The sequence below is a fragment of the Silurus meridionalis genome, chromosome 16, assembly GCF_014805685.1.
Source record: "Silurus meridionalis isolate SWU-2019-XX chromosome 16, ASM1480568v1, whole genome shotgun sequence".
Taxonomy (NCBI): domain Eukaryota; kingdom Metazoa; phylum Chordata; class Actinopteri; order Siluriformes; family Siluridae; genus Silurus; species Silurus meridionalis.
Window position 1 is genome coordinate 11,107,714 of NC_060899.1, and position 18,045 is coordinate 11,125,758.

Consider the following 18,045-nt stretch of genomic DNA (forward strand, 5'->3'; position numbering starts at 1 on the left):
GTACTCCTTCACTCATTCCTTCACCATTCTCTGAAAGTTTAGTTCATCAATGAAAGTTTATTCATTAACACACTGGGATTCTAATAGAGTGGAAAAAAAAATCAATAAATAAAATAATTCTTTCACTAGTTGTGTAAAACTATTAAAGAAATGAACTCACTGGAGCCTAGGTTTGTGTAAACGCTGGGCCTCTGTAATTCTTGGCAGGGCATCATGGCAAAAATAGAATGAGCTCTGAGAAGACTAAAATACCTTAAAATAGTCCCTTGATGCAAATGATTTCTTTTATAATGTTACAATAGCATTTAGTTAACGGGCAAATTGACCTCGATACAAAACAGGCGAAAAAGAATGTGAAATGTGAGATGAAATGCGAGAATCCTGTAAGAAAGACTATTAACTGTTCTATACACCTCAAACCATTACACTGCAATGGCTAACATAGCACATGCGGAGCCACCCATCACTGCCATACTGCGCTCAGTATTTTTCCATGTTCGAAGAGGGTTGAAACAATTACGGGGCCTAGCTGTTAATTTGGAGATGGAGTTACAGATGTTATGGTTCTGATTAAAATGGAGATGAATGCCAATGGCCCAAAGAAACGTTTCCATTATTAAAGAACGTTAAGGAAAGTTATAAATAAACACGCTGACACGCTGATGCGAATTGCGCACAGATTTCGTAGGTTTACAATTTATTCCTTATTTTACGTGTTACGTTATATAATGAAGACACTGAGCGAGCGTCTTCAACTGGACTGCTTTTAAGACTCCCTCTCCTGGCGACCTCCTTCTCTCTCTTTCATAAACATAGACATGGGACACACAAAAAGTGAAAGAGAGAGAACCTAATATGAAAGATTCAATATTTGATCTAGACATGAAATGAAATTGTTCATCAAATAAAACAGAAAAAATGTGAGGAAAAAACATGCATCATAAAACAGAATTTAAATCAAAGCTCAAGCACAATTTATAATAAGAAAATCCATCTTTATTTTAACACCTCAGAGACTTTTTTATTTATTTATTTTTTTGTTCTGCAGTTATCAGTGTGCAAATTCCAACGCAAATTAGAAATGTTAATAAATAAAATTCATTAGGTTTCGTTATTTACACGACAACAATTCACAATTCGTTTGCTAATAAAAAGTAGTCCTGCCATTTATAAAAAAAAAGAAAAAAGGAAAACAAAAAAAACCAAAACAACAGCAACAGGAATCACATGAAATACATGGCATTGCATTCTAGTCCTAACTGCCAAGCCATCAGTAGTACAATGTTTTGTGAACAGAAATCACCACATAGTGATATTTGAAACAATTCATACTTACATCATCTTGCTTGCTTAAATTACTATTCATTTAAGGATTTATTTACTGCAATACACATTTTCTTTTGCACATGATATTTGAAGGAACACAATAGTGATTAGGTTGAAACTTCCCTTCTTTTTTGTAAATGTTCCCTTCTTAAATGTAATGTATTGCACCCACAAACAGGACATTTCGCATGCAGAGGTGCCAACACTGCTAACAAAGTAAATCCTAGCATATAGACACAATATGCCTTCTTTTCTTTTTATTGGTTCACAAATGTAAGTCTGTCGAATACACTCATTAAAGGGTATTCACTCAGTGGGAAATCTGGACTTGAATGATGTCATTTTTAATCTCAGAGTTTTACAAAAAAAACCAAACAAACAAACAAACAAAAAAACATGGCCAATTCCATATTTAATTTTTGTTAGCAAGCTTTGAGTTGAGTTTGATTTCCTCCTTAAAATGTGAACAATATGGTCAGAATTATCAATAGACCACTTTAACAATACTGTAGGTTGTCTGGCTTAAAAGGAATACTCATATATACATGTTGGACTCTGATGTTTAATTTAAATCCTGCAAAAAATTCAGGATGATTTGGAATGACGTAAGCATGCAACTTGTGCTTTCTCTTTCAGTAAAAGAAGTTTTACTGAATTTGAAGCTTGCTCGAATGGTTGCATTTAACTAAAATACCCAAAAAGTGTAGTGTTCATACCTCTGAACATGAAAGAAAAGCAAAAATGTGAAAAAAAAAAAAATGAATAAAACATTTTGAAATGTTATGGCATAAATGTTGGCACCCCTGATTGCAAGACAAGTGGTCAATATGGCACATTTTTTTTCCCAAAATAGCACGAATGGCAGACCGTCACTATCGTTACCATACAAAGAATGGCCTTTGAACAAATCCACGCACTAAAATACAGTTAATCAATGTCAAGTGCACACGTTAGCTCGCATAGCTTATGTACAAACCTGATGTCATGGAGCCACGTGAAACGTAGACACGCAGGGATGTGGCCCTATGAGTAAGTGATATGTTCAATAAAGACGTAGACTGGGAGTAGTAGCGGTTAGTGTCCTGCCTGAAATCTACTCATTCATGCACAGAGATAGAGAGAGAATGAGAGAGAGAGAGAGAGGGAAACCAGAGGTCACCACAAGAGTGGACATAGACAGAGGGACCAAAAAAGAGAGCTGCAAGCTAAAATAGCATTTTTGTTTGACTCACCAGGATCTTCAGACACAACACACTGGTATTTAGTAACCGTAAGCCCAAACCAACACCACCATCTGAGACAACACAGCATGCTAAAAAAAGAAAAAGCTCAGCTATACTACAAGGGCTCGGTGACAAGTATGATTTTAAGATTTGCATCAACATACCTACACAAACACATGCTCTAAAACACACACACACTTGTCCTGGCTTAATCTTATATAGAACCACTTTAGGTTTATTTTCAATTTTGTATTTTATTTATGTATTTATTTTTTTTGAAGACTTTCCATCAGCAATACGATTCAATGAAATGAATTCGGTTTCTGAGATCCCACGTATTGCTTCACTTTTCCCTTTTCGTTCCCTTATCGGCAAAATGACAAAAGCAAACAAAAAATTTAATTTCTCTCAGGCTTCTCAAAGTGTACAGCCTAGCCACAGTAACCCACATGTTTAGCCCTCGCTAGTGACTCACTCGAGCAATCAAGCATGAAAGTACCCTCGTGATTCAGCTCTGAAGGCCCTCTAGGAGCCCAGCTCAGCTGCATAGCGTTGGTGTGACTACAAACGAATGAGAAGATTCTTTATGGAGACATGCATTTATGTTGGAGTTGGCGTTCTCTACTGCTGCGTCTAGTGAAGCGAAGCCTGTGCAAATCGCTCGAGTCGTCCACACAAATAAAAAGAAAAAAAAAGAAAAAATCAACACATGAACACACCCAGGTAACGCGTCGTTCTTTTCATAGTTCATGCCGATAGGCTCTAGGAGGTCAGCTTCGAGTAGCTGGGAGGCGAGAAGCGCCTGCGCAGGTATTTCAGGATGTACAGTGGCAAGCAGCTGACCAGAGTGATGACGGTCACCTTCCAGACGAACGACAGCGTTGTGATGAAATAGACATCTGAGGGAGGGATGAGAGGAAGTGGATTTGGAGTTAGAAACAGTGCTGAATGATTCATTCGATTGTGATTTGTGTAACACTTTCTGAAATGCATATGTGGACTTATTAAGGTTGAGCAGAAAAAAGAAAAAAATAGACTTTGGAATAATCACAGAACATTCTTGATGAACAAATCTACAGTATAAAGGTGAGATCTTCCAGTGGAGCAAGAGTGAGACCTTTTTTCAGAAGTAGCGTTGGCAACAGTGGCACTGTTCACACACTTTATGAACTTTGTGAACATTTTAAGCTACTGAGCTATCCGGAAGACTTGTCTGCAGTCTAGACATGTCCGCATGCCTGAAGCTTGCTCACAGACTTCATTCCTATCCTTGTTATTCCTGTTGAATAAGCCTAGTCCCCACAGACAGTGACCAGTTCTGGATTAGTGTTTAGGAAGCGCTCTGTGTGTAGCTTGCTCTCTGTGTAATATGTCAGTGTGTTTCAGATTACACAGTATAAGCCCAGATGTAATATACGAGTTGTTCAACTGACAGCAATCAGACATTGCTCTATTGCACCAGTGAAAATTTTGCATCACAACATACATATATCAAAAGTGCATTTAATACTTTAAACAGTTCAAATAAATTAAAAGAAAAAATTTCCAGGCAAAAATTGGTAACATGTTTTGAATAAAAAAAAAGAGGTTATATCAGACATATTCAAACATTTTCCACCATGTTTTTTGAAAAATTACGTCCCCTCACTCACACGGAAAAGTGCAGGTTTAGGCAGAAACTTTCAGGAAACTCAAAACTGTTTTGAGTTTTCCCCTTCATGTGGATTATTACTCAGGTTTATCTTACAACCAACCAAATCTGTTAATACATTATATTTCCAAAAGTATTGGGTCATCTGACCTTTCCTGCTATATGTGGTTCTTTTCCAAACTGTTACCACAAAGATGGACTACCTCAATTGTACAAGACGTCTTTAGATCTGCTATAATACAATTTTGCATTCACTTAAACTTGGAATCCCAAATCTGTTCCAGCATGGCAATGCCCCTGTGCACAAAGTGAGCTCTTTGAGGATCTGGTATACATCCTTTAGAGAGAAAGATCTTGAATATAGAGCTCTGATCTCATCCCTACTGAACACCTTTGGGATGAATTGAAACTCTGACTGCACCACAGGTCTCCTCACCTACATCAGTACCTGCCTTTCGTAATACTCTTGTGGCTGATGAACACAAATATCTATAAGCACACGTCAAAATCTAGAGGACATCTTTCCAGAACAGTGGAGGGGACTAAAATTGGGACTAAATGTGGAATGCAATGCTCAAAAATCACATACCAAACTTATGACCAGGTGAACTAATACTTTTGGAAATATAGTGTATATGTTATGGACAGGTACGAACAAAAATATTAAAAGTGAATAAAAAAAAACTGGATGCGAATACATACAGTACTGGGACACCTGACTTTTCCAGGCATATGTGGTTGTTCCCCAAACTGTTACCACAAAGTTGGAGGCATAAAAATGTGTACAGGATTGTATAGTGGCCTGCTCTTTGTGATAAATTGGAACGCTGACTGCTAACCACCCTAGGCCTCCTCACCCTACATCAGTACCTAACTTTAGTCCATTGTGGCTGAATGAGGACAAGCCACACTTCAAAATCTAGTGGAACATCTTCCCTGAAGGGTGGAGGTTATGATAACAGCAAATGAGGTGGTAGCGTAGTGGTTGAGGCATTGCCCTATAGATCCAAATGTCGTGAGTTCAAATCCCAGCCACACAAAGCTACCAATTCCTGGGCCCCTAAGCAAGGCCCTTAACCCCAAGACTGCTAAAGTGTATGAATGAGATTATTTTAAGTTTAAGATTAAGTTGCTCTGGATAAGGGAAATGGAACTCTGCCAAAAAATGTGTTACATGCAATGAAAAAACCCAGAGATTAACTCAACTTAACTCAAACAATATGCACTCAAAAAAAAAGAAAGAAATAAAAAAAACCTGATTATTGCAAAATGCACAATAAGAAGACACATAAGCAAAAATGGGCAACATGTCAGAATTGGCAGAGGGAAAAAAAGGCCATTTTTGTGCCCATACCACAAAACAGCTTGCTTGCAATATGCCAAATAGCATCAACAGAAACCTCAAAAACGTCTTGAAGTAATTTGGAGTGATGAGACAAAAATTGAACTTTACGGTCACAACCATAAACGTTATGTTTGGAGAGGAGACAACAGGGCCTACGATGAGAAGCAAACCATCCCTTCCATGGAACTCGGGGGTGGTCTCTGCTGCTTCGGGGATATGCTCTGTAAGCTGCACAGGGACCAGACATTGAAATGCAAGTTCATCAGAATGTCGGAAAACTGGCACACATCAGCTCGAAAGATTTTTTTTTTTTAAATGACAACAGTCCAAATTACTGACTTTTTGCTTTGATCCTTCAACCACTTTGGCAAAAACTTGCTTCAGAAAAAAAGCTTGCTGTTAATAATGCAGTACATAATATTTTATTGTATGATGGACCATGCGTCTCGAGGAGCGTCTCCACGCATGAGCCTATACTTGCAGCAGGAACAAATCTAGTATGTATGTATTTTCATTGTTTTTTAATGATCGCTTTCTTAATAAGAATATATACAAATGAACCCTAAATGTTAATATCCGAAGACAGAACCGTTCAGTTCTTTAATTGAATATATATCAATATAATATTAGTAGCAAACCAAATCAGAGAGAAAACAACTTCTTGGGAAGTACACTGGTACGTCCAGTCGTAAAACTCCCTTACGCAGACTGTGTAATAAACACACAGACCTTGGACACGGCGCTGATCTGACAGGAAACGAGCAAAGGCGATTGGCATTTCCTTCAGTATTGCGTCCACTGCTCTGGTCCCAGTCTGTGTGGGCAGTGTGGAATAGTGGTGAGCATCGATTTGGGAAAATGGCAAAGCGTCAAGGGAAAGTTGTTTCCGGTGAACTTTTGGCCGGGGAGGAAGGGAAAAGGGTGAGGAGGAATGTGACCGCATTCCTTCACCTGGTTTAAAACTCTTTGACGTCAAAACAATTTAAGAGCAAGAGGATGTCATGATACTATGCAGCAATGAGACCTTGACCTGATACCTGGACATGTAGCATGATTGAAATTCCAAAAACTGTCATGAAATTTTGAAGGACATAAACATTGGTAGGCAGTTACAAAAAAGTGTTATTTTTTCCAGGTACATCAATAAATAAGCCAAATTAGAAATGCTAAATAAAATGATATTACAATGACAAATGTATTGACATATACAGTATATGCATTTGTATTTTATGTGGTGATTTGTAAATGTGTTCTTACCAATGAACTCGTGTAAGAAGACAAGTGAAGCAATGTAGCAAGCCAGACTCAGGAGCTCGGCCACAATCATGAGCCAGTGCCATGTCTGCACCGTAAGCGCCACCATGAGCAGCTCGGTCAAGATCAGTGAGGTGAATGAAATTGCCACGATGTGCACAAACTCCGACTCAAAGAGCAACATAGCGCCGTACATGATGATGCTGCCTGCGGTGAACAGAGACCAAACAAAGCATATTTCGAACAAGAGCTACAAACACTATCCAAACTCCATTGTTATTTTAGGAGCTTATTTATATTGTAGCATTGTTGAATTCTTAAAACTAGTTGGGTAAATGGTGTCAAATAGTTTCTATAACAACTTAGCTATGACAGAACTGCAAGTCAGGGCTTTATATTAATGTGCTCATTCTAATGTGTTACTGTTTCTATATACACAATGAATTCATAGGCACTTCTGTGGCTGGTGCTTTACATAATCTAATTCAATTGCTTATATAAACACAATTTGCCAGTATATAATATACAGTGCATTCAGAAAGTATTCAGACCCCATTCACTTTTTTCAATGTTGTTAAGATTGCTCATTCATCTACACTCAGTTGGAAATCACATTTACATAAGTATTTAGACCCTTTAACTCAGTACAAAATATGAACAAGAATTTCTGGAAATTTTGTGTAGATTAATGAGTGAAAAAAATCAACTTGAACGATTGTATTATCAGGCTACAACATAAAATGGTAAAAAGTGAAGGGAGTCTGAGTACTTTATGAATGCGACATATAACATACAGTATACCCATGGTCCTTACATACATGCATACAATGACTGACCTAAGCAGATCTGTTTCTAATAATCAACATGACATGAATCAATTAGACATAAACAACCCCACCCACCGACATATTACAACGAGCCCATAATTATAATGACTGTTTTTTTTTTCTTCATTGTTAACCAACTATAATAATATCTCATTAGTAGTTGCCCCTTTTTTGTTCAGAAGGGAGTTAACAAATTGTCCACTGACAATAAATGGGTTAAAGTTATTAAATTAATGCTTACAAAGTCAGCATTTTATTATGTACTGGTAAAATGATATCTGACAGGGTTTGTGTTTGGGTTAAACGAGGAACAATCACTGAATCCACTCATTTATGGCGTAGGTCATATTAACAATCTAGCCTCATTATATGCTCAAGATCTTTTGACATCTGGCCGAACGACCATACATGGGCCTCGTAACTAAAGTGCTGGAAGCACACAATTGAATAGGAGGTCTCTGTATGCAATATTACTACAACTCTCCTTCACTGAAACTACTGAAAGATTGCAATATTTAAAAATCCAAAACAGGTTTGATGGTCAGGGTTTCATAAACTTTTGGCCATATAGTTTCATTTACAGAAAAGAAGGTTGCAGGTTTGAGAATCAGTGTTTAACTGTTAGTGAGTTAGTGTTTTTGGTCATTTTTCCCCACACAGTGCCTTGACCTAAAATATTAATATGATATTTGAGTTTAGGACAAAAGCTAAATGACAAAAATGTGAATTAACACAAAGTATTTAACTGAATACACAGTGAAACACTCGTTTTGTCCAGAAGATGATTTATGAAATAGGGGATTGCCCTAAAAAGCCTGCCTAAGAATACAAACAAGTTTTTTTTTTCCCAAAGAGCTTAAAAAAACAGACACCTAACAATTAAAGGGAGCAGGTAGGTGAGGTTTGGGTGTAGCACATGATTTGCTGTGCAACACACCTTGACAGGACACAAAAGCCAATAGTGGAAAACCACCTTAGGTTATTTTACATAAACATCAGGCATAAATAACTGCTTAAGCTAACCAGGGGGAAACATGTGGGTGAGTTTTGTTTGGTTAAAACAACATTCACTGTATGAGTATCCTCAGTTCTGTCGCAATTGTCCCGACCTGGAGTTTCTCTGTTTTTTTAGCAGGTCCCTGAACTGCCTTTGCAAAGTCATGCTTCATTTAGAGGTAGAAATAAATAGCGCACTCAATTTAGAACAACCGGTGCTTTGTCTGGTGAGGTCTTCCAGTCGTACTGCATGTAAAACATTTCTCGGCGCAATGGAATGTCTAAATTCACCTTCAAATCAGCTTACCTTGGTAGATACTTATCAAAACCCATATGAGGAATGTTTTGTAGGAGAGTGGTCGACCCTGAAATAAAAAGAAGTTTAAGCGGAGCGATAAAAGATTTTCTTTTCTAATTTGACACAAACAAAAGCGAATCCAAATACCTTCAGTAAATCCTTGTAAAGTTCAGGATAAAGCATAGCCACTTCAGATTTCACATCCTTATCCAAAACTAGAGAGAACACGGGGAACATGGTGTAGATCGTCGAATAGCTACAAAATGCAGAATAAACAAGTGTTAAGAATCAGCAGTTTCATCTTTCATAAATCTGCTACACAATGTTTTGCATAAGACTAGCCACTGTAATGGGTCAATACTTGGTAGAACCCCTATTTGGCTGCAATTACAGCTGAAACTCTTCTGGGATTTACTTCAGTTTTGCACAGCTGGATTCTAATATTTTTGGCCATTCATTTTGGAACAATTGCTTAAACTCTGACAAATTGAACAGGCTGTTGGTGAACAGCACATTTCTAGTCCTATCCCTGTTTCTCAGGCAGACTGGGGCCAGCCTAACACTTTCAGGTTCTCATACTAGTATACCTAGGGACTTCTTACTACCGCAATATCAAGTCTTTTGGGACTGAAGAAACTCACACTTTCCCACTTCATGCTTAATAAAAAAGCAGCCCCACAGCATGATGCTACCACCACCATGCATCACTATAGAAACATTCTTATGAAAATGTTCTTTCAAACACTGTGCTTTGTGCCAATTGAAAAAATAAACCAGAGAACAGAGTCTTTATTGAGCTAACAACGTTTTTCTCACCATTATTCCATAAACAATTTTCCTTGTGTTTTTGGTGTCTGCTCTCACTTGCATCCACTTTCACTGTCACTGACTTTTGGTGGACGACGTCCTCTAGACAGAATCACTGCTGTGCCATGCACGTCTGGTTTTAATAGTGGATTTATTAGCACTCAAATCTATTGGATGTGTAAAGTTTGGGATATTTTGTTCAACCAAATGTTGATGAATACCCTTCCAGAACATCTGCTTTAAAGAATAGGCCAAAAATGTCAGGCTCCAGATGTGCAAAGACATATCCCTGTAAAGAAATCAATGTAAAATAAGCATAAGAAACATGCCTTAACAGTGCGAATAGGGATGATGCCCATAATAGCCATAATCAGGGCGATCATGTCAGTTCATGCGGAGATACATCCATTTGTATCAGACAATATCAGTAATTAGCAGAGCAGAGCAGGGCAGCAAAAGGAATTCTGACTTTTTATTTTTATTTCGAACTGTTGCTAGAGATTAAGTAATTTATCGGTAAATTGTTCTTATACGATTCAGTATAATATGACGACTAGATATTTTTTCTTTCAAATTTCTGCTTGCAACTCTTTTCATCCCTGCTGTGATGACTTACATCAATGATTGAAAATGGGGGATGGTTTCTTTGCCCTGACTCACAGCTTTAAATGTATGGGTCAATTTCTTTTTTTTCAACCACACACTGCCTTAGAAACGCTGATACACAGTACACAAAAACGTCGCCCCAAGTATGAAATGAATATCTCAGCTCATAATTTCTAGCATTACAAAGGAGCTATTGGTGATCGTCAACTACCATGCAGTCAGCACTGTTCAAGATTTTTTTCACTGTAACAATACTGGGGCTCAAATCAAATGTCACAGCAGTATGCAATGCATAATTGAAATGCCAATGAGATTTCGCTGAGCGCGATGAGTCACCGCAGCTGCGAGAGTACGCCACTCACCCGATGATGAGAAAACCTTGGTAGAGGGGAACCGATGCAAAGTAGAAAACAGAGGAAAAGACAGCCTAGGGAAGATATAAGTAAAAAAAAAATTAATAGTGTGCATGATAAATGGGGTACACATGCACTACAAACCAGTTATCCACTCCCCCATTAACTGTGATAACATATATAACTTAAACTTGCATGGAAATTAAAAGTTTCAAAAGTTTCAACAATTAATCTACCCACTTTTTAAATTCTTTTCATTAGGATATTTATATGTATGAATGGCTAGATAGTCATATGAAATGTTAAATAATAATACTAATAATAATAATAATAAATAAATAAGCTGGTTCTCTTTGAACTAGTAAAGCAATCATATGTTCTTGTTGTTTTGACAACTACCAAAGTCATCAAGTGGCTGTAACCCTCAGTCATGGGGCTATAAAATGTTCCCTCTAAATCTCATTCAGAGATTTTCCTCAACCCAAGTCCCAGTCCAATCTGCATCCTTATGCTCACTGGTCTACAAACGTTTTTGGAAAAAAATCGAACTCTGAGATAAAATAAGCTAATAATTACATATTAGCTGAATTAGAAAACAGGTGATAAAGATGCTGATTGCCTAACATTTTCAAGATATTACACAATAAAGATTTATAATTATTTATACACAGGTGAGTAAATTTGCCTACAAGGGAGAGAGGTGTCTGATGTCCATGATGCCTCGTAACTTCTCGACAAAGTATAATAGAACAATGAAAATGGTACCATATGAATGTTTATACATTTATTTTCACTTTGAGACTAAAGATTGTTACCTAACTGTAATTTATTGGAACCTTGCCATTTAATCTGAATTTAGAGCCTGTATTCTGTAATTATCTGATACTCACATTATATTTCGTAATCCAACCCAGCCACAATTGTCAGTTTTTCATGAAAAAAGCATGAAAATGTTAGACGAACGAATGGAATGTTATGTTATTGGTATCGATAAAAAGCTACATTTATAATGATTGGTTTGGCACCATTTTCATTGCACATTTTGCAGAGTAGTTCTGGAGCATAATCGCAGATGTGATTTTGACCTGAAGCCGTATCTTGGAAATTGGATCCAATTAACACTTAGGACTTAATTTTCTTTTATTAGTGACCCAATTCTGGTAAAATTTAACTACTTTCATTTTTAAAGGCTTCCTCCTTGTAGACCGGCATGGTCTAGAGCAGCAGGACTGTTTCCTTCATAACTAGTTGAAAGTCCTGAAATTAAACCAGGGCAGAAAATAACATTCCACTAATAACAGTGCTGACTGAGGACAAAAACTGCTTGATAATTGCTTTCTCATTCTCATTCTGTACCAGAAGTCAAAAAGGAGACTGAATATACTGTATGGGCAAAGGGCAGAAGCATTTGTAGGCCTTCACCAATCTATTGACACAAAGCTCAAAAACACAAAACTTTAGAGGATGTATTACTGTACACACTGTATGTTGTACAATTTCCCTTCCCTATGCTATGCCCCTGTGTATACAACAAGCTTCTTAAACAAATAATTTTCCAAGGTTGAAGTAAAATAAATCAAGTGTCCTGCACTGAGAACTGGAATATGGACTGCACCCTGGTCTTGCAACCTGACCTCACTAAAGCACAAATCACCATAACTGCGTTCCATAATCCAAGTTTTCCCAAAGGAATGGCGGTTCGAAAAGCATGTGTGTATATATAGTTCAGCTGTTCACAAATTTTTTCACCATTTAATATAGTTCAGTAATCCATTGTTTCTTGCTAATAACCTCATTTTGTTGGTGTTAAATTTACATTTGAAGTGCACATTTTGGAAGAGCCCTTTCAGCACTTAGAAACATAGCGTAAAGAAGTTTGTAGTGGACAGAACGCAATAAAAAGCAGAGCTCGTAGAAACTTTCACATCTGTCACACATAATGAGACAAACTGTCTTACTTACAGTAGCTGCATTTCACTGTCTAAAATTTCACCATCTATGCATTCTGACCATCATAAAGTAATGATGGAGTGCAGATCAGCAACAGCTGCAAATGCCATTTAAACTAGAAGTAGGATTGTCTTGAAGAAACCAAAGTTGTGCTTCCTTCACCCATCACAGCTGATCAAATGCCAAATTCAATTCATAGTAACAATACTGAAGCTTATCCAAGTGAGTGACTGGGCTATTCCACAATGTGATGACTTTGCTCTGCATCCTTTATTAGTTTTGAAAGGAAAATGCTCTGGTAATCAGGAATCTAAGGAAGTTATATATGTAACCACTAAACTGGACAACCACCAGGGCCATTTAATTTGAAAGGCTACAGACTACCCATGTGAGGTCACAAGTCAATGTCAGGAAATTCAGGAGGTGCAAATAAAAAATCTTCGTTTACTGGTTGTAGAATTTTGGGATTATCAACAAGGTCAAAAGACGAATAAGGTGCAGTCAGTAAAGTGACTCCAATGTTCCCTGCGAGATTCATGGAACTTTAAACACAATTTCCAAATGTATTAATATAAGATGAAGTACAACAGCAGGCCCTTTTTGCTTTTTGTGGCATGACTAAGAGGAGCAACCTCACAATTTATTTACTGTGTTGCAACGTGTGTTCAAAAAAAAAAAACTACTGTTGAAAATTCTGGACGCGTATGCTGCTCGTTATTACTGATTAACATCTGAGTCATAGCTTGATCTGTGCCAATGCTTGGGTGTGTTGAAAGATGATTTTGGGGTTCAAGAATATTTTTCTCAGCTGTATCGCAAACTGGAAAACAAAAAGCAGTCTTTCGGGAACACAGACCTGTTCATGAACATAGGGAGTGGTTTTCTATTTCAGACATACTCAGACATAAACACACACATACACTCTACCTGCATGGTACTGATACAGAGACTCCTGTGAATGACAAACTGACTGAGGGCAGCAGATCTCTTGTAGCTGTTTCGGCCATGCACCATGAGCAGTCTGCCCAAATGTTTAAACTGAGTCACTGAAAAATCAGCAGCAAGTGAGGCCTGCTTTCCCTCCTGGCAAAATAAACACAGAAGCATTTTAGTTTGTTGTTCCATACTTTTGTGAAATCAAAGACATTACATTTCGTACGTGTGTTAAAACTAGCTAAAGCTATAAGATTGAACTTAAATGTGAATGAAAAATTCTGAAGGCCCAGAGAACTACAGACATGCAGGGGAAAATACAATCCCACATAAACCACGCTAATTTAATCTGGGTTGTTCTATGTTAGTCATGGATGAGTCAATATCAGTTAACCAACTCATAATGTCTCATTTTCAGCATTTGGAAAGAGCGCTTGGTCCACCACATAATTTGGCCTGGGCCGATTCTGCCTTTGCAGTGTTTGAAGTCCCGGTAGACACAATATCGTAAAATGAAAAAAGCACATTTTAAATCCTTCACCACCTACGGGCAGAGTGATGTTTCAGTTATCCCGTACCGTCGATGTCCTTTCTGACAGACAACTCGTAGACAACAACACACAAATATAGCCAGATGTAATGTAGGTCAGAAAAAACCATTCACATTGTGTTGTGGCTTCGACTTGCACGGTCCTTCCACACATTAGGTATGAAGAGTGGGAAATGTTTGCCCAGATGTGCGAGAGTGTGTGCAGAGTATGTGATAATGATGTGGTCAGCACACATGGAGAGATCGTTGCGGATGTGTGTGACAAATTGTTTGACGGTGCTGGCGCGCAGGGACCCAGTGGCTCTTACTTTGCCTTCCACTCCCACGCCACAGTCTGCTTCCTGGATCATGCTGACATCATTTCCTCCATCCCCTGAGAGATAAAATGAAAGATAACACAGTTGGATATGTGAAAATCACAGCTGCTTTGACCAGTCCTGCTCAGACTATTGAAAGACTCTTGATTATAGCTTGACAAGAAAACGTCATATTTCATTGCTATTATTCACTGGAAAACAAAGTACATATAGGTAGCCATATGGGTCAGCATCCGGTGGTTACATATAAAATAGCCGACACCTTGTGATATTATTCTATTTTCTTTTTCTTTCGGCTTCTCCCATTAGGGGTCGCCACTGCGGATCATCCGTCTCCATACCCCCTGTCCTGTACATCAGCCTCTTTCACCCCAACTACCTGCATGTCTTCCCTCACCACATCCATAAACCTCCTCCTTGGCCTTCCTCTTTTCCTCCCTCCTGGTGGCTCCATCCTCAGCATTCTTCTACCGATATACCCCATGTCCCTCCTCTGCACATGTCCAAACCATCTCAATCTTGTCTCCCTCACCTTGTCTCCAAAACATCCTACATGCTCTCCCTCTAATAAACTTGTTTCTAATACTGTCTATCTTCGTCACTCCCAAAAAAAAACCTCAGCATCTTCAGCTCTGCTACCTCCAGCTCCACCTCCTGTCTCAATGCCACTGTCTCTAAACCATACAACATCGCAGGTCTCACCACAGTCCTACAAACTTTCCTTTTCACTCTTGCAGATACCCTTCTATAACAAATCACTCCTGCTATCACTCTTCTCCACCCACCCCACCCTGCCTGCACTCTTTTCTTCACTTCTCTAACACACTCTCTATTACTTTGCACTGTTGACCCTAGGTACCTGAACTTCTCCACCTTCTTCACCTCTTCTCCCTGCAACCGCACCCCTCCACCTCCCTCCCTCTCATTCACACACACGTACTCTGTCTTACTCCTACTGACCTTTATTCCCCTTCTCTACAGCACATACCTTCAGCTCTCCAGGTTCTTTTCAACATGCTCCCTACTCTTACCATAAATAACAATATCATCCGCAAACATAGTGGTCCACGGAGGCTCCTGTCTGACCTCGTCCGTCAACCTGTCCATCACCACTGCAAACAGGAAAGGGCTCGAAGCCGATCCTTGATGCAGTCCAACCTCCACCTTGACCCAGTCTGTCGTTCCTACAACTCCTCTCTCGCACCCTGTCGTACACTTTCTCTAAATCCACAAACACACAATGCAACTCTTTCTGACCTTCTCTATACTTCTACATCAACATTCTCAAAGCAAATAATGCATCTGTAGTGCTCTTCAGCAGCATGAAACCATACTGCTGCTCACAGATGGTCAACTCTTCTCTTAACCTGGCTTCCACTACTCTTTCCCATAACTTCATGGTGCGACTGATCAGCTTTATTCTCCTGTAGTTACTGCAGGTCTGCACATCTCCCTCGTTCTTAAAAATCGGTACCAGCACACTTCTTCTCCATTACTCAGGCATGTTCTCACCTTCCAAAATCCTGTTAAACAATCTGGTTAAAACTCCACTGCCATCTCTCCTAAACATCTCCATGCTTCTACCAGTATGTCATCTGGTCCTACCGACTTTCCACTCTTCATCCTCTAAATCGCTGCTCTCACTTCCTCCTTACCAATCCTATCCACTTCCTGCTTCACCATCTCCACACCATCTTACCTTCTCTCTTTCTCATTTTCCTCGTTCATCAGCTGCTCAAAATACTCCCTCCACCTTCTCAACACACTCTCCTCACTAGTCAAGACATTTCCATCTCCATCCTTTATTGCTCTAACTTGCAGCACATCTTTCCCAGCTTGGTCCCTCTGCCTGGCCAATCGGTATAAATCCTGTTCTCCTTCCTTAGTGTCCAACTTCTCATACAGCTCCTCATATGCGATTTCCTTGGCTTTCGCCACATCCCTCTTCACCTGCTGCCGCATCTCCTTGTACTCCTGCCTACTTTTCTCATCACTTTGTCGATCCCAATTCTGTTTTGCCAACCTCTTTCTCCTTATACTGTCCTGTACTTCCTCATTCCACCACCACGTCTCTTTGTCTTCCTTTCTATTTCCAGATGTCACACCAAGTACCTTTCTAGTCTCCCTTATCACTTCTGCAGTAGTTGCCCAATCATCCAGCACCTCCTCAACACCACTGAGCCCCTGTCTGACCTCTTCCCTGATTCTCACACTACAGTCTTCCTTCTTCAGTTTCCACCATCTTATTCTTCTTTCAGTCCTCACTCTCCTCCTCTTTTTCTTCACCTCCAAAACCATCCTACAGACCACTATCCAATGCTGTCTAGTTACAATGTCCCTTGCAAACACCTTACAGTCTCCAATTTCCTTCAGGTTGCATCTCCTACATAGAACATAATCCACCTGTGTGAACCTTCCTCCACTCTTATACGTCACCATATGATCCTCCTTCTTCTTAAAATGCGTATTCACCACTGCCATTTCCTCCTTTTAGCAAAATCTACAACCTTCTGCCCTTCCACATTCCTCTCCTTAAGACCATACCTACCACCACCCCCTCATCACCTCTGTTCCCTTCACCTGCCCATTTAAATCTGCCCCAATAAGCAATCTTTCATTCCTAGGTACACCTTCTACCACATCATCTAACTCACTCCAGAATTTTTCCTTCTCCTCCATCTCACAGCTGACTTGTGGAGCATAAGCACTGATGACATTTATCATCATCCCTTCAATTTCCAGCTTCACATTTATCACCCTATAAGAAACTCTCTTCACCTTTACTAAACTCTTCCTTGAGAAACACCCCTACACCATTTCTCTGTCCATCCACACCATGATAGAACAGTTTAAACCCACCTCCAATGTTCCTGACCCCTTTCCACTTGGTCTCCTGAACACACAAGATATCTACCTTTCTCCATCATATCAGCTAACGCTCTCCCTTTACCAGTCATAGTACCCACATTTAAAGTACCAACCCTAACCTCCACTCTCCTCCACTTCTCCTTTCCCTGCTCTCTCTGTAGAAGTCTTCCTCCTCTCCTTCCTCCTGAACAAAATACAGGTAGCCCCCGACGTATGAAATAGATAGGGACCGGAAAAGTGTTCGTAAGTGGAGAAGAGTTGAGACTCGGTCCCACAATGCATGCCTGCCAGGCGTTCTTCTTCTTCACCTTCTGTTTGCAGCGTTGTCAAATCTGAATAGCACGAGCGGATTTTGAATGTTTTCTTTAATATATCTGGATTTTCTTTGTTTCGTATTTTTGGGTAGCCGCAGCCGTGTTTGTATCTCCGAAAATTCTTAAGTCGGCCGTTCCTAAGTCAATGGCTGACTGTATTCAGATATATTTACAATTTCTAAAATTTAACATCTGAAACTAATATCTGGAAATTTGCACCTCATTCCCACATTGGCCTACTAGATATATTATTTACTATGCGGTCTCTATTAAAACGTGCTTGGGTCGAATGAAAACCTTTAGAATTAACATTTAGAATTGGTTTTCCGATATAATCTCCATTTCTGTGTACGAGTGGCTATGTTCCAGCTGTTCACAAGAGTCTGGATTACTCAAGAAGACAATCTGATTCAATTCTTGTTCATGC

The 18,045-nt window shown here is 39.1% G+C and overlaps 1 protein-coding gene across 1 annotated transcript in view; it reads right to left on the bottom strand.

Annotated features, from left to right (window-relative positions):
- Positions 1-969: 969 nt before the first annotated feature.
- LOC124398837 (probable phospholipid-transporting ATPase IIA) overlaps positions 970-18,045 on the bottom strand; it is a 50,078-nt gene continuing 33,002 nt past the window's right edge. Inside the window, exons 22-28 of the mRNA XM_046869279.1 lie at positions 14,428-14,492; positions 13,564-13,719; positions 10,696-10,760; positions 9,068-9,176; positions 8,930-8,987; positions 6,803-7,006; positions 970-3,448 (exon numbers count right to left, since the gene is read on the bottom strand). Of these exons, the coding sequence (XP_046725235.1) occupies positions 3,312-3,448; positions 6,803-7,006; positions 8,930-8,987; positions 9,068-9,176; positions 10,696-10,760; positions 13,564-13,719; positions 14,428-14,492 (794 nt within the window). The 3' untranslated portion in view covers positions 970-3,311. The remainder of the gene's footprint in view (positions 3,449-6,802; positions 7,007-8,929; positions 8,988-9,067; positions 9,177-10,695; positions 10,761-13,563; positions 13,720-14,427; positions 14,493-18,045) is intronic.